Consider the following 14118-nt stretch of genomic DNA (forward strand, 5'->3'; position numbering starts at 1 on the left):
AACTTGGTCCAAAGTGTACCAAACGCTTGGTCAGTGTTGCGAAACTATCATAAGAATGTTGGCGTGACGTCACTTTTAATCCGCTGCGATATCCAAACGAGCTACGGTGGTGGGGGGGGCTCGGACTTTGGGGGGCGGTGGGGACTGTAGAAGCCAAAAATTTTGGATTGAGTGAATCAAAAATGGAGAACGACATCCTCGAGATGGAATCCCTCTCTGACGTCGAGGAACTGGAAGGAGATGCCCGCTTGGAAATGATAGAAGAAGACGTCGGTGAGACAAACTAACTTTTAAAAATGTTATTGTATATTTTTTTTTTTGTGTGTGTGTGTGTGGGGGGGGGGGGGGGGGGGGACGACGTCATCGGTAAACTTCCACACAAATGGTGGAGGAAGTCAATTGCATGCTTCGTTGAGTCATTTCTCCTTAAAAGTGAGAGGAAATATGTGTGCAAATTTCGCTTTTAAACTGTATTATTGTGACCGACTTTAAGTTTTATCATGATGTGGGCGTGTCTACATCCACGAATTGAAAAAAACACATCTTTTGGTGTCCCTCAGGGATGTCTCCTGGGTCTTCTGATGTTGTGATTCTGCCTTAGCAACCGTTAGAATGTCGTCGCTTCCATTCCTTGAGTGAAACGATTGTGGATTGTAAAAATCGGAGAAAATGAAGTCTAACCTGTCTTTGCACCGGCAATCAATGTTGTCAATCTATGTTTCTCAGGCAAGCATTCACATCTACGGGCAATCGACTTTCATAAATAATGTCATCACATTTCTACATTCTCTGTTGAGATATCGCAGGAGAAATTCACATGATGCTACCACAAGGAAGATATTATTGATCCCCTCCCCTTTCCCAAACCGAACAAACATCAGTTAGCGGACTTGGCTTTTAAGGCTCATCAATTATTCACCGTCACGCGCCGATGGCGTTATTAAAACTGATAACATGACTACAGAAACTCCATTCTTGTCGCTTTATGATGAAAATACATGGAAATTAATCATTTTGCTATTTGATTTTACGGTTATCATGATCAATGTTTTTTTTTGGCTGTCTAGTCTACCCCGAAGAGTTTCTTCCAACGTATCACGGAATTCCAGAAGGCTCAACGGTAGTTAAAGTGCAACTGGTGAGTTGTGGACGGCGGCCATTTTAATCCAAAAGTGCCTCTTGTCAAGTAAAATGTCATCCAAATGTTCCTTGCCCCCGCAGGCCGACTTTAACGGGAAGCCCGATTCGCTTTTTTTCAACGACGGTGTCCGCCGTATCGATTTTATCCTGGTCTACGAGGACGAGGACAAAAAAGACTTTGAGAAGAGACACACTTTTGCGAGGCGAAAGGTACTTTACGCTGATTCTACATCAAAATGACAAATTAAATGTATGACATGGCACACGGTTTTGAATCCAGATTATTTATTTATTCATTCATTTATTTTTTAATTTATGTATTTATTTATTCGTTAATGAATGTATTTATTTATTTGCTTATTTATTTATTTCTTTGTTAATCTATTAATTTATTTGTGTATTTATTTCCGTGTTTTTATTCACATATTTATTTACTTATTTTTATGTGTTTATTTATTTATCAATTTATTTATTTATTTGTGTTATTTATTTGTTTATGTATGTATGTATTTATTTATTTGTAATTTTTTTATCTATTTCTAGCAGCATGTATTTGATTATTTATGTATTTATTTTATTTATGTTTTTTATTTATGTATTTTTATTTTTTTGCAACATGTACGGCATTTGATTATTTATTTATTTATTCTTTAATATTTTTATTTATTTGTTTATCTATTTAATTATTCATTTGTGTATGTATTTCTGCAGTTTTATTTTTGTGTCTTTATTTATTTATTTATTTATTTATTTATTTATTTATTTATTTATTTATTTATTTATTTATTTATTCTTTAATCTTTTTATTTATTTGTTTATGTATTTAATTTATTTGTGTATGTATTTCTGCAGTTTTATTTTTGTGTATTTATTTATTTGTTTATTTATTTATTTATGTATTTATTTGTTAATCTATTTAATTATTTATTTGTGCGATGTATTTGTATTTATTTGTGTACTTATTTATTTTAGTGTACATGTGTTTGACTCCAGCTCCGTTGTATTTAACTTTGAAATCCTGCGAGTGCCATGTTGCAACACTATCGACTTTGGCCTCTGTATTAAATGGAGTCTATTTGCACAGCCGGTATGAATTTGCATCGGCCGTTCGTATTCATCATCAAGTTGCTCTTTTCTTGACTACCGTCACTTTTTTTAACGCAAGCTGTGACCTGATAAGCCATCCACGCTAGTAACTCACTTTCTTTTGTGCAGAGACGGCGGGAATATTTTGAGGCCAGCCTGATGAAAATGGGCATGGAATTGGAGGCTTCACAATCTGTAAGGAGCTTTTTTTTTTTTTTAAAGCTAGCATATTTTTTTCAATTCATTTAATTTTATTTTAAATTTTTGCTATGTCTCTTCCTGCCTTTAAGTCTCACTTTGGGCCTGACTTTGTCCTCAAAATAAAGCCCTGTCCCAAAAGATGTAAAATATGCAAACAGAAATGTTTTTCTTAACCATTTTGTGCACAAATAATGACAACTACGTGAAGATTTTTTTTCGGCATGCTAAATAAATAAACAAATAAATAAATAAATATGAATGAATGAATAAATGAACAAATAAATAAATACATAAATAATAAATAAGTAAATAAATACATAAAAATAAATAAAAATAAATAAAACTGAATAAAAATAAATATTAATAAATACAAATAAATACAAATAAATACAAATACATTAAATACAAATAAATACAAATAAATAAAATAAACAAGTGAATGAATAAATAAATAGATAAATAAATAAATGAATGAATAAATGAACAAATAGATAAGTAAATAAATACAAATACATTAAATACAAATAAATACAAAAATAAATACAAATAAATACAAATAAATACAAATAATTAAAAATAAATAAAAATAATCAAAAATAAATAAATGAATAAATGTATAAATAAATACATAAAAACATAAATACATGAATGAATGAATAAATAAATAATGCACTGGTAGTTTTTATTTCCAATACATTTATTATTTATTATTTATTTATTTTTATGAAATGGTGTACAAAAAAGCATTTCTATTTTCAGCTAAAAATAACCAAATTTCCTTTTAATCATACAGGAATAATACAGGCTCATTTTTATTTGATTATCCCTGCCGCATTTAATTCCGATTTAAGGTAAATTATTGAATGCCAATTGAAATAAAATATTGAAAATAAAAATACCGAGATGAACGTATTGAATGTATCCTCCATTTTAGAAAAGAAAAAGCTCAATTAGCAATCACCCAAACAATATTTCATCAAACGTTGGCTTTTGAGTCTGAGTGCAGTCGAAATAATTCCAAATCCGATCCAGGTGGCGGACGACAACCTGGTGTTCGTCAAAGTGCACATGCCTTGGGACACGTTGTGCACGTACGCCGAGGTGCTGCACATCAAGTTGCCCATCCAGCCCAACGACCTGTCGTCGCAGCGTTCGCCGTGGTGGCAATGGCTGTCGGTGCTCACCAAGCCCTTCTACCCGGACGAGAGCCTGATCAGCAAGGAGACCGAGTTTTTCACCGCCCCCTTTGAGAAAGACCGACTGGAGTACTTCTACGTTAAAGACAGGGATGATTTCTTCACTTCGTCCATGCGCAGCAGGATGGTGAGTGAGTGAGTGAGTGAGTCATTTACGTCGCCGTGGTGATGGCGTTACGATAAAATGGCCGCCATGCTCCGTTGCAGGCTTACTACATCTTGAGTCGAGCCCCCTATGAGATACGAGGCAGCGTGAAGAAATTCGGCATCCGGAAATTATTAGACGGCGGCGTTTATAAAGCCGCCTATCCGCTTCATGATGTAAGCGCAGACGCTCACTTATGTTCACCGGGTCATTTTTTGGGGAGGTTCAACCCCTGTTTTGCGTCTTGAGCCAGTGTAGGTTTAATGTGAAGTCGCAAGAAGAAGGCTGCCCCAACGAAAGGTTTCGTCTCTACAGGGAATGGGCTCACCCCAAAAGCTTCTACAAGATGCAGCCTCTTGACTTGATAAGGTGACGTCTTACGCAATGCAGTTGATTATAGAGCAAGTTTGCTATGATTTTTTTATTTTATTTATTTATTCATTTATTTATGTGTATTTTATTTTTATCTTTTTTTTTTAGCAGCATGTATTTGATTATTTATGAATTTATGCATCTTTATTTTATTCTATTTTATTTTATTTTATTCTATTTTATCGTATTGTATTTATTTATTTATTCGTATTTTATTTGTATCTTTATTTTTAGCAGCATGTATTTGATTATTTATGAATTTATGCATCTTTATTTTATTCTATTTTATTTTATTGTATTTTTAATTTATTTTTGTTTATGTATTTGTATTTTATTTTTAGGTTTATTTTTGTTTATGTATTTGTATTTTATTTTTAGGTTTATTTTTTAGCAGCATGTATTTGATTGTTGAAGCATTTATTTTATATTACGTATTGCACACATCTGAATAACTTACGATTAATTATTAAAAATAAATACAAATATTAATAAACATCTTTTCTCTTGAACTTCACAGGAAATACTACGGTGAGAAAATTGGCATTTACTTTGCCTGGTTAGGCTTCTACACCATCATGCTAGCCCTAGCCGCTATTGTGGGTCTCAGCTGCTTCATTTACGGATACAAAACCCAAGAAACCAGCACGTGGAGGTATCGTCCTCCTTTATTCCGTCTCCCCATATCTCGTCTGTTGTGAGTTCATTCCCACGAGACGTTTGGCGTCTTGTGTTTTGCTAGCAAAGAGGTGTGCGACCCGGAGATCGGCGGCAAAATCGTCATGTGCCCGCAATGCGACCAGGAATGCAAATACTGGCGGTTAAACAGCACCTGTGAAGCTTCAAAGGTCAGGATTTTTCTGCGCTGTTTATTATTATTATTTATTATCGTTGTGTGAAAACTTAAACTAGATGCTTCTGTTTTTGTAGAAACTGTGCATATTTGACAATTTCGGCACCTTAGTGTTTGCTGTTTTCATGGCGATCTGGGGTAGGTCACGCTAGCACCCATTTTCAATGCTAACAACGCTTTGTTTTGTTGTATTTTTTTTTTTTAATCAAACATACTAATCAGCCTATAATATCTACTTTCACTTCCTGTCTCACAGTGACGCTCTTCCTGGAGTTTTGGAAGCGTTACCAAGCCGAACTGGAATACCAGTGGGACACGGTGGAGTTCCTGGAGCAGCAGGAGCCCCCTCGACCTGAATATGAGGCCAAGTGTATATACGAGAGGAAAAATCCAGTCACGGGGGTGAGTTGGTGTCATTTCGGTTTAGCGGCAACGTGTCCAAATGGTTTGAGTGCTTTTTGTGATGTGTGTGTGATTTTAGGTGAAGGAAAAAGTGCCCTACACAGCATGCGGACGATGCGTTCGAGTGTCCATAGGAATGGGGACGGTTTTATTTTGGGTGATGAAAATTATTTGTTATTCTACACCATTAATAACAAAAAAATCCATTTACATTTTTTTCATTGACAAAATTGACTGTTTTTTGCAATGATGCGTTCAACAAAATAGGAATTTACATCATTCACGTTTGAAAGTCCAACTTTTCAGCGGATTCGGTTCTCCGTGGGAATTATTTCCAACTCGCACGTTGAAAAAAAATCCCATTTTTCTTGAGTTTAGCACATCCTCATAAATACTTTTGGAATCGTGTGATCCATTAGCTAGCTAGCTAGCTAGCTTGCTTTCGATCTATTTGAGTTACTTCCGGGTTGAGTGAACGCTGGCGCGTGTGGCTGCCTCTGCTCACCCACCCATAGAAAAACTTATCCTGTGACTGTAAAGTGACCTTGAGAGTTTTGAAAGGTGCTTATAAATGAAATGTATTATTATTATTATTATTATTATTAGCTGTCTAGCTATCTAGCTGGACAAATAGCTATCTATCTATTAGCTGACTAGCTATCTAGCTAGCTATCTATTAGCCACCTACAATTTCTCCAAAAATGACATTTTCTATACAACCTTCGAATCTAAAATCCATCATGATCCATTTTTTGTAATATTTCCATCACAGATTCTTCTCATCCTAGCCTCCATCGTAGCCATCACCGTTTACCGCCTAGCCGCCTTCTTCGCTTTTTCGGCCAGGCTGCGAGCTCAAGACCTGAAGGAGCTGGAGCCCCTTAAGGAATACGTGACGCCGCAGATGGCCACGGCGGTCACCGCCTCGCTCATCAGTTTCGTGGTCATCATGATTCTCAACATGCTATACGAGCGCGTCGCTATCTGGATCACCGATTTTGGTGGGTCGCTGAGGCGAAACGTCGTCATTTTTAAACGCTATAAAATGTAAATGATGACATAATAAGACGCAGACGTGTTATTTACCCTCTGAGATGAACGATTGTTACTGCAGCTGACTGATAAGTGACCGTCTCTATTTATGTTTGTGTTACACTGCCTCCTGGTGGCCAATTTGTGTGTAAAGCTAACCAAGATGGAGCATTCATTCTTTATATTAAAATTTTTAACTGTTTTTTTACATACTGATAGTTTCCTTTTTAAAGAAAAAAATATTAAAAATATATTTGAAAAAAATTGGTACGAATTAATGTCATTCCCATGCATTTCAATGGGAGGACATGATTTGAGATACACTTTCTCACCGAACAGAGCTGCCCAGAACCAAAACGGACTACGAGAACAGCCTGACGCTCAAAATGTTCCTCTTCCAATTTGTCAACTACTACTCGTCTTGTTTCTACATCGCCTTTGCCAAAGGGAAAGCTGTCGGCTATCCCGGGCGACCTGTCTACCTTTTGGGAAAATACCGGAATGAGGAGGTAAAGATTTATTCTCCTTTTCTAGTGTATTTACTCTTTGAAAATGACTGAATTTGTGTGGTTTTTTTTGGGGGGTGTGGGGGGGTTACTAGTGTGATCCCGGTGGTTGTCTGATTGAACTGACCACTCAGCTGTCAATCATCATGGGCGGGAAAGCCATTTGGAATAACATCCAAGAGGTCCTTTTACCGTAAGAAAGCACCAAAGTCCAATAAGAGCTAAAAACAGAAGAAAAAAAGGGCTGACTCGAACTTTGACTTTACAGGTGGTTAAAAAATGTCATTTTCCGCAAATGCACGCGGGCCTCGTCGCAGAAGGTGATTCCACGCTGGGAGCAGGACTACCAGCTTCAGTCAATGTCCAACTTGGGACTCTTCTACGAGTACCTGGAAATGGGTGAGTTCCATTTGGATACTAGTACAAAAATGCTAATCGCGCTACGGGTGCTACTATACTGTCAGAGATAGCACCAACATCCATAGACATTTTAATGGGTTGTCTTTGTAACCTGGCTAATGAGCTCTACCTATGAAGGAGTTTACCAAGTCCCAAATTAGTCCAAGGCCAGATCTCCTACCTGAGGATGACATTTTAACAGGCTGTGTCTGTTCACCTCAGATTGACCCCAGATTTTCTGTGCTTCCATTGTGGGCCTTGTGGTCGGCCTACTAACCATACTATAGCATGCGACTTTGAAATATGCTAATAATGATTATAATAAATTTCATTTATAAGCCCCTTTCAAAACTCTCAAGGTCACTTTACAGTCACGGGATACGTTTTTTTTTTCTGTGGGTGAGCAGTGGCAGCCACGCGCACCAGCGTTCACTCAACCCGGAAATAACTAAAATAGATAGCAAGCTAGCTAGTTAGCCAATCAATAGCCAATCAATAGCAAATCAATAGCCAACAGATACCTATCTAGCCAGCTAATAGTTAGCAAATAGCTAGCAAATGATGATAATAGTAATAATAATACGTATATTGAACAAAAATTCAGGTTACAGCGATTGTTTTTTTTTCCCCCTTAGTGATCCAGTTTGGCTTCGTCACCCTCTTCGTGGCGTCTTTCCCGCTGGCTCCGGTTCTGGCGCTAGTCAACAACTTGTTTGAAATCCGCGTGGACGCCTGGAAAATCACCACGCAGTTCCGCCGCATCGTACCGGAAAAAGCTCAGGATATCGGCGCCTGGCAGCCTATCCTGCAAGGCGTCGCCATCTTGGCCGTCGCCACCAATGTGAGTTCTTGTTTTTAGCGCCGAAACGTTCCTTCCGGTATGTATGACGTCACCGCCTTGTTCCGTGTGGCGTTCAGGCGATGATCATCGCTTTCACCTCCGATATGATCCCACGCTTGGTGTACTACTGGTCTTTCTCCGTGTACCCGTACGGCGAGTACGATTCGCAAACCATGCGGGGTTACATCGAAAGCTCGCTGTCTGTTTTCAACATTAGCGACTTCTCCAACGATAGCCGGCCGCTCAGCGCGCCCTATAACATCACCACGTGCAGGTACCATGCTAATCGGTTTACTACACAAGTATCTGAAGTACTTATAAACACCATACTTTTGTTTTTTTCTTAGATATCGAGATTTCCGTTACCCTCCCGGGCACCCGAAGGAGTACGAGTACAACATTTACTACTGGCACGTGATCGCTGCCAAAATGGCTTTTATCATCGTTGTTGAGGTAAAACACACACACACACACACACAAATACGCTTTTGAGTAACTCATGAATCTTTATTGACAGCATATCGTTTACCTGACCAAGTTCATCCTATCCTACGTCATCCCCGACGTGCCGTACGCCGTCAAAGAGCAGATGAAGCGCGAGAAGTACCTGACGCAGGTCATCCTGCACGAAACCAACCTCAAATTAGTCACCAAGCGCCTGAAGCCGGCCCGCGATGACGTCACGCGCAACAATTCCGACGGCGGGGTGGTTAAAAGAGGAATTGCGCTGGATTTGGAAGTTTGAATTTTGACTGACAATTTAAGCGAGTTGGACCCCAAAAAAAGGAGAAATGCTGCTTGTGTGCTGGATTAGTGAAAATGATGTTACGTTTTCTTCAATATGTTTCAGTATTATTGAAAAACTGTTTATAACTTGTTATTTTAACTGTACTTTAACTGTAACTTACTATAACTGTTAATTTGAACGTTTACAGAAGGTCAATCTGTCACTTTGCCAAAATCCGATTGAGGTTCTGTCAAAATGAGGAATATCTTTATTTTATTTTATTATTATTTTTTTGATGGACAGGGTATTAATTGTGTGATCACTGCACATTATTTTGACTGCACGTTTGAACCTGTGTCAAAATCGTATTATTGCCGCTGTATTATTTCCACGCTTCAAATGGTACTGTAACCACTATAAAGGACCTCTTGCTTCTGTATATGCTTTTTTACCTTTTTATATCGAGTTATTAAATTTTGAATTTAAAAGAAAACGTGAGTTGTAAGTTATTTTTACGTACTCAAGCTTTATATTTTGAGTGTTTATCTTCGTTTTCCTGAACTCCATTCAGTGCAACTGAATTCAAATGACATTTTAAATGAAGATTTAACACAACAAAAAGTACGAAATTAAATATACTGCGAAAAAAAGTTATAAAGGGCGTAATTTGAGTTACATTTTGTTGTTTAAGTGTCGCGTTTATTTTATTTTTTAGCAGTTTTAGTAAATGTTTCGTCACTAGTGGGCGCGTCTACTGTCTTCCCTTGCGTCACCGTGACGTCATCACCATGCGCACAAAACACATGCTTCGTGTGCAAATACAAATCCGTATGCGATTTGATTAACAATCTATAATATATTCACAATATAGTCGCTATTTTTCCGAAGTTATTTGGTTGACATCATGAGTTCTCAGATTACATGTGTCGGATGGGTGAAACGAGGCACTGCTAAGGAAACGCCGGACAAAGTAAGTAAAGTAGTCGGAACGATTAGCTCGCTAGCGTTAGCCTACCGAGTGCTGATGTCAACAAGGCCACGTCCATCTGTTTGACATCATCCTGAAAGTTTTATCTATAAATTATGATATTGATATTTTTTTGACAGGTTGAGTTGAGCCAGGAAGAGCTTCAACGGATCATCAATGACGCAAAGGAGGAATTGGGGTACATTTTTTTTCCATCTATGTGCTCACATTTCTGAATTCTTTTATAATAATTTTTATTATTTAATCAGGGAACACGCAGCAGAGGAAGAGGACGAGGAGGATGACGGCATTGTAGCAGACGAGGATGTCGGGGCTGTTGCCGGGGCGCAAAATGAAGAAGAGGATGAACTTGCGGAATATGGCTTGGATAAATATGATGAAGAAGATATCGGTCAGAGCTTTAATTACATTTTGTTTAGTCTTTTAAGTTAGTAAGAAGAAGAGACATTCATCAGAATACACATACAAGCTATATTTGTGTTTTTTTTTAACTGTTTAGTGTCAACCAACCTTGGTGACAGCCTGGCAGGTCTCACCGTGTTCAGCTCAAACGAAGAAGATCCTTACATCACGATCAAAGATACTGTAAGTTGAACGCCCGGTGAAGACCAACCATTTGGAATATAACATTGTCTAACATCTGGCGTCCATTTTTAGGATCAATACGAGCGAGACGACTTCCAAATCAAGCCCACCGACAACCTGGTCTTATGCGGCAAAGCTGACAAGGACTGTTGTAACCTGGAAGTCTACGGTAAGCATCAAATGGGAAATATGTAAGAATTATCAAGTTGAAATGATTAATCGGACAACTTAGAAAAGACATTTAGTATTATTATTATTATTATTATTATTATTACTCTTACTACTATTGCTATTATTATTATTACTGTTACTAATACTATTTTTTAAAATTATTATTATTAATATTATTATTATTACTACTATTGCTATTATTATTATTATTACTATTACTACTACTACTATAATAATAATAATAATAATAATAATTATTATTATTATTATTATTATTATTATTATTATTATTATTAAGACTATTGCTATTATTGTTATTATTATTATCATTATTATTATTCTTCATTTGTGAGCTACTACTTTGTGATTTTTTTCCTCCATTTCATATGGCCAGTGTACAACGGCGACGAGGACTCCCTGTACGTACACCACGACATTCTGCTACCAGCATACCCGCTAAGCATCGAGTGGCTTAACTTTGATCCAAACCCTGAAGAAGGTCGATGTAAGATACATTTTTCATATTTTATATCGTACAGTTTGCAGTGATGGATAAAAATGTTCCCACAATGCCCAGCCAACTACGCCGCCGTGGGCAACATGACGCCGCAAATCGACGTGTGGGACCTGGATGTGGTGGATTGCCTTGAGCCTGTCTTCTCATTGGGTAGCAAAAAAGCAGCCAAGAAGAAAAAGAGCAAGAAGGTACATGTCACATCTGACTTACGACCGCCTTTACTACGGTATGCCTCATCTGCCTAGAACAACAAATATTAGTGCCGTATCAATGAGCCCAGAGAAAAGCTGAGACTTCAGGTGCTGTTTTTCAAATATACTTAAAAGATTTTTTGGGGGGTAGGGATTGCAACAAATGTCATTTCCATTTATGTCAATTAGAAAAAAATACAGGTAACAACCTACTTACGACCAGTTCAACTTACGACCACCCGTACGTACGACCACCCGAACTAACGACCACAACCTCCAAACCCAATTTAAAAAATGTTTTATTTTTGTATAAACCAAGCAGGTATTGTATTGTATTGTATTTTGCACAGCCGCCCCCATTTCAAGCTCACATAACTTCAGACCCATATAATTTAGGAATTAACTCATTTTTTCTAATGAAAGAAGAGATTATAAGGTTTCGAATGCTGCGTTGAATGTTTATGTAGTCCAAAAACCCTATACAGGTAACATTCGACTTACGAACAACTCCGCTTACGACCACCCGTACTTACGACCACGACCTCCAAAGCCTATTTTAAAAATGTTAAATCTACGCCTGGCATCACAACGCGCTAGCAGGTTGCGATGGCAACAGAGGGGGGTGGGAGTTTGCGTGTCATTTAGCCTCTGTGTCTCTATTCATTCTCTATTTTGAATGGATTTTGACTTACGACCATTGTGACTTACGACCGTTTGGACTTACGACGGAATTTGGTCATAAGTCGGGTGTTACTTGTATTTTTTTATTCTTTTTAGCACTTTTTTGTCAAGTTTGAGTGGCATTCCTGATTTGGTGGATTTTTAGGGTGCATCAGCGGAGGTTGTGGAGGGACACACTGATGCCGTGTTGGATTTGTCTTGGAACAAACTAGTGAGGTCAGTAAGTACAATATATCAGAATCAGAAAACAATTAGTTTATTTTACAATATTGATACAAAAATATAATTTCTCAATCCACTCTCCACATCCCGCTAATATTTTGTCCCATTTTTATTCTCAGGAATGTCTTAGCGAGCGGCTCGGCGGATGAGACGGTCATTCTGTGGGATTTGAGTCAAGGCAAACCCGCTAGCACGCTGCGCAGACATACTGATAAAGTAATGGTGGCGATTGAGCCGGAGTTTATTCTTCCTGAAACGACCGAATTGCCACTTTTGTTTTCATTTCCCAGGTTCAGACGTTGACTTTCCACCCGTTTGAAGCGCAAACTCTCCTGTCAGGATCATATGACAAGTACGTCACGTGTTAAGTCTATCGTAGAAGCCGCGTATTGGTAACTGTGATTTCTTCATAGGACGGCGCTACTTTACGATTGCCGCAGTCCCGAGGGGTGCCGCTCATGGCGATTCAGCTCTCAAGTGGAGCGCCTGGTGTGGAATCATTTTTCACCGTGTAACTTCCTGGTAGGCGCCGTTGGAGTTTTTCCATCAATATTCAAAATGGCTGCCGTGACGCTAGGTTGTGTTTTAGGCCAGTACAGAGGACGGTTTTGTTTACTGTCTGGATGCTCGTACGGATAAACCCGTTTTCACACTTAAGGCACATGATGAAGAAGTCTCAGGTGAAAAAAAACATACTTTTTATTTCTTTTTTTACTCTCTCACTTAAGCGAATTTGCTTTCCGCGTGTTTAGGTTTGGATCTCAGCAGCCAGATTAAAGGCTGCTTGGTTACATCATCAGCAGACAAGCACGTCAAAGTCTGGGACGTTTTGGCTGATAAACCCATTTTGGTGCATTCAAGGGACATGAAAATGGTAGGGATTATCCGGATTGATTAAAACGGCGCAAATGGTAAAGGAGTAGCGTGACGCTTGATGTTTGCGCCTGCAGGGTGTGGTCTTCTGTGCGGCTTGCTGTCCCGATCGACCCTTCACTTACGCTTTCGGGGGTCAAAAAGACGGACTGCGGGTTTGGGATATCAGCGATGTTGCATCAGGTAGGAGCCAAATCGCTCCTATTCCGTATTTGTTGAGAATTCACCACCTTTCTGTTACGATTGTCTAAAATTGTTTGCTATTTACCTCTAGTGGCTTCAGTGTTCGGCAATCGGGAGCGTTTGGTGGTGAACGCGGGATCGGAAACATCCAGCACTGCAGCCGCAGCAGGGATGGATACCTCGTAATGGGATAGAAGCTCTCATCTTTCAACGCGATCGTTTTTGTTACAGTTGAGAGTTGGTTGACAAAAGCGTACAAGTGTTTTGTACATTTACAGAAATGTCAAATGATTATGGCATACATATTTACTGCTTTAAGTGTTCAACTGCATTCTGTATATCCAATGTATAAATACCGTTTTTCAATATTATGACTTCATATTTTATGTTTTTATATTTGTTGGCTGATTTTCTTGCATTCATTAATATGCTTTTAGCATTAGTAGAGCCACACGGTGGGACTATTTATTGGAAAAACTATATATATATATATATATATAATTGGATTTTTTAATGCTTTGATAAATATACAGCTACTGTTTTTAAACTATGTAATGGAATGTGTTCACAGAAAATATAAATTGTAACTACTTAGTGGATAAGAGTTTAGTCACCTTAAAAATAGCGATAAAGTTTTATTTTGTCTCGTTTCGAAAACGGATTAAATTTTCTTCCGCGGTGTACGTCTTTTTGTTTGTCCGGGTGGATACGTTAGACGGGATAACAATTTCCGAAAATTTTCGAATCTGATTCTTCTGATTCTGAATGGAACTAAATTCTCCGATTACAGTTCATAATTATTTATTTGAC

At 38.0% G+C, this 14118-nt stretch overlaps 2 protein-coding genes across 2 annotated transcripts; both read left to right on the top strand.

Annotated features, from left to right (window-relative positions):
- Positions 1 to 115: 115 nt before the first annotated feature.
- Positions 116 to 9384, top strand: ano6 (anoctamin 6). The gene is made up of 20 exons (XM_088988905.1): positions 116 to 273; positions 1068 to 1138; positions 1222 to 1350; positions 2356 to 2421; positions 3460 to 3750; positions 3831 to 3944; positions 4022 to 4137; positions 4658 to 4792; positions 4880 to 4985; positions 5068 to 5128; positions 5247 to 5392; positions 5472 to 5549; positions 6165 to 6393; positions 6764 to 6933; positions 7026 to 7123; positions 7199 to 7329; positions 7965 to 8170; positions 8248 to 8444; positions 8518 to 8623; positions 8688 to 9384. The coding sequence occupies exons 1-20, from the start codon at positions 183 to 185 to the stop codon at positions 8913 to 8915; spliced, it is 2769 nt and encodes a 922-aa protein (XP_088845031.1). The 5' UTR covers positions 116 to 182; the 3' UTR covers positions 8916 to 9384.
- A 303-nt stretch (positions 9385 to 9687) lies between these two features.
- pwp1 (PWP1 homolog, endonuclein) lies at positions 9688 to 13679 on the top strand. The gene is made up of 15 exons (XM_088988906.1): positions 9688 to 9867; positions 10005 to 10063; positions 10134 to 10276; positions 10385 to 10470; positions 10543 to 10639; positions 11036 to 11146; positions 11219 to 11346; positions 12176 to 12246; positions 12372 to 12468; positions 12543 to 12604; positions 12666 to 12774; positions 12842 to 12932; positions 13005 to 13126; positions 13203 to 13308; positions 13400 to 13679. The coding sequence occupies exons 1-15, from the start codon at positions 9802 to 9804 to the stop codon at positions 13492 to 13494; spliced, it is 1443 nt and encodes a 480-aa protein (XP_088845032.1). The 5' UTR covers positions 9688 to 9801; the 3' UTR covers positions 13495 to 13679.
- The last annotated feature ends 439 nt before the right edge of the window (positions 13680 to 14118 follow it).

This window comes from Hippocampus bargibanti, linkage group LG22, assembly GCF_051943395.1.
Source record: "Hippocampus bargibanti isolate YZ-2025 linkage group LG22, ASM5194339v1, whole genome shotgun sequence".
Classification (NCBI taxonomy): Eukaryota; Metazoa; Chordata; class Actinopteri; order Syngnathiformes; family Syngnathidae; genus Hippocampus; species Hippocampus bargibanti.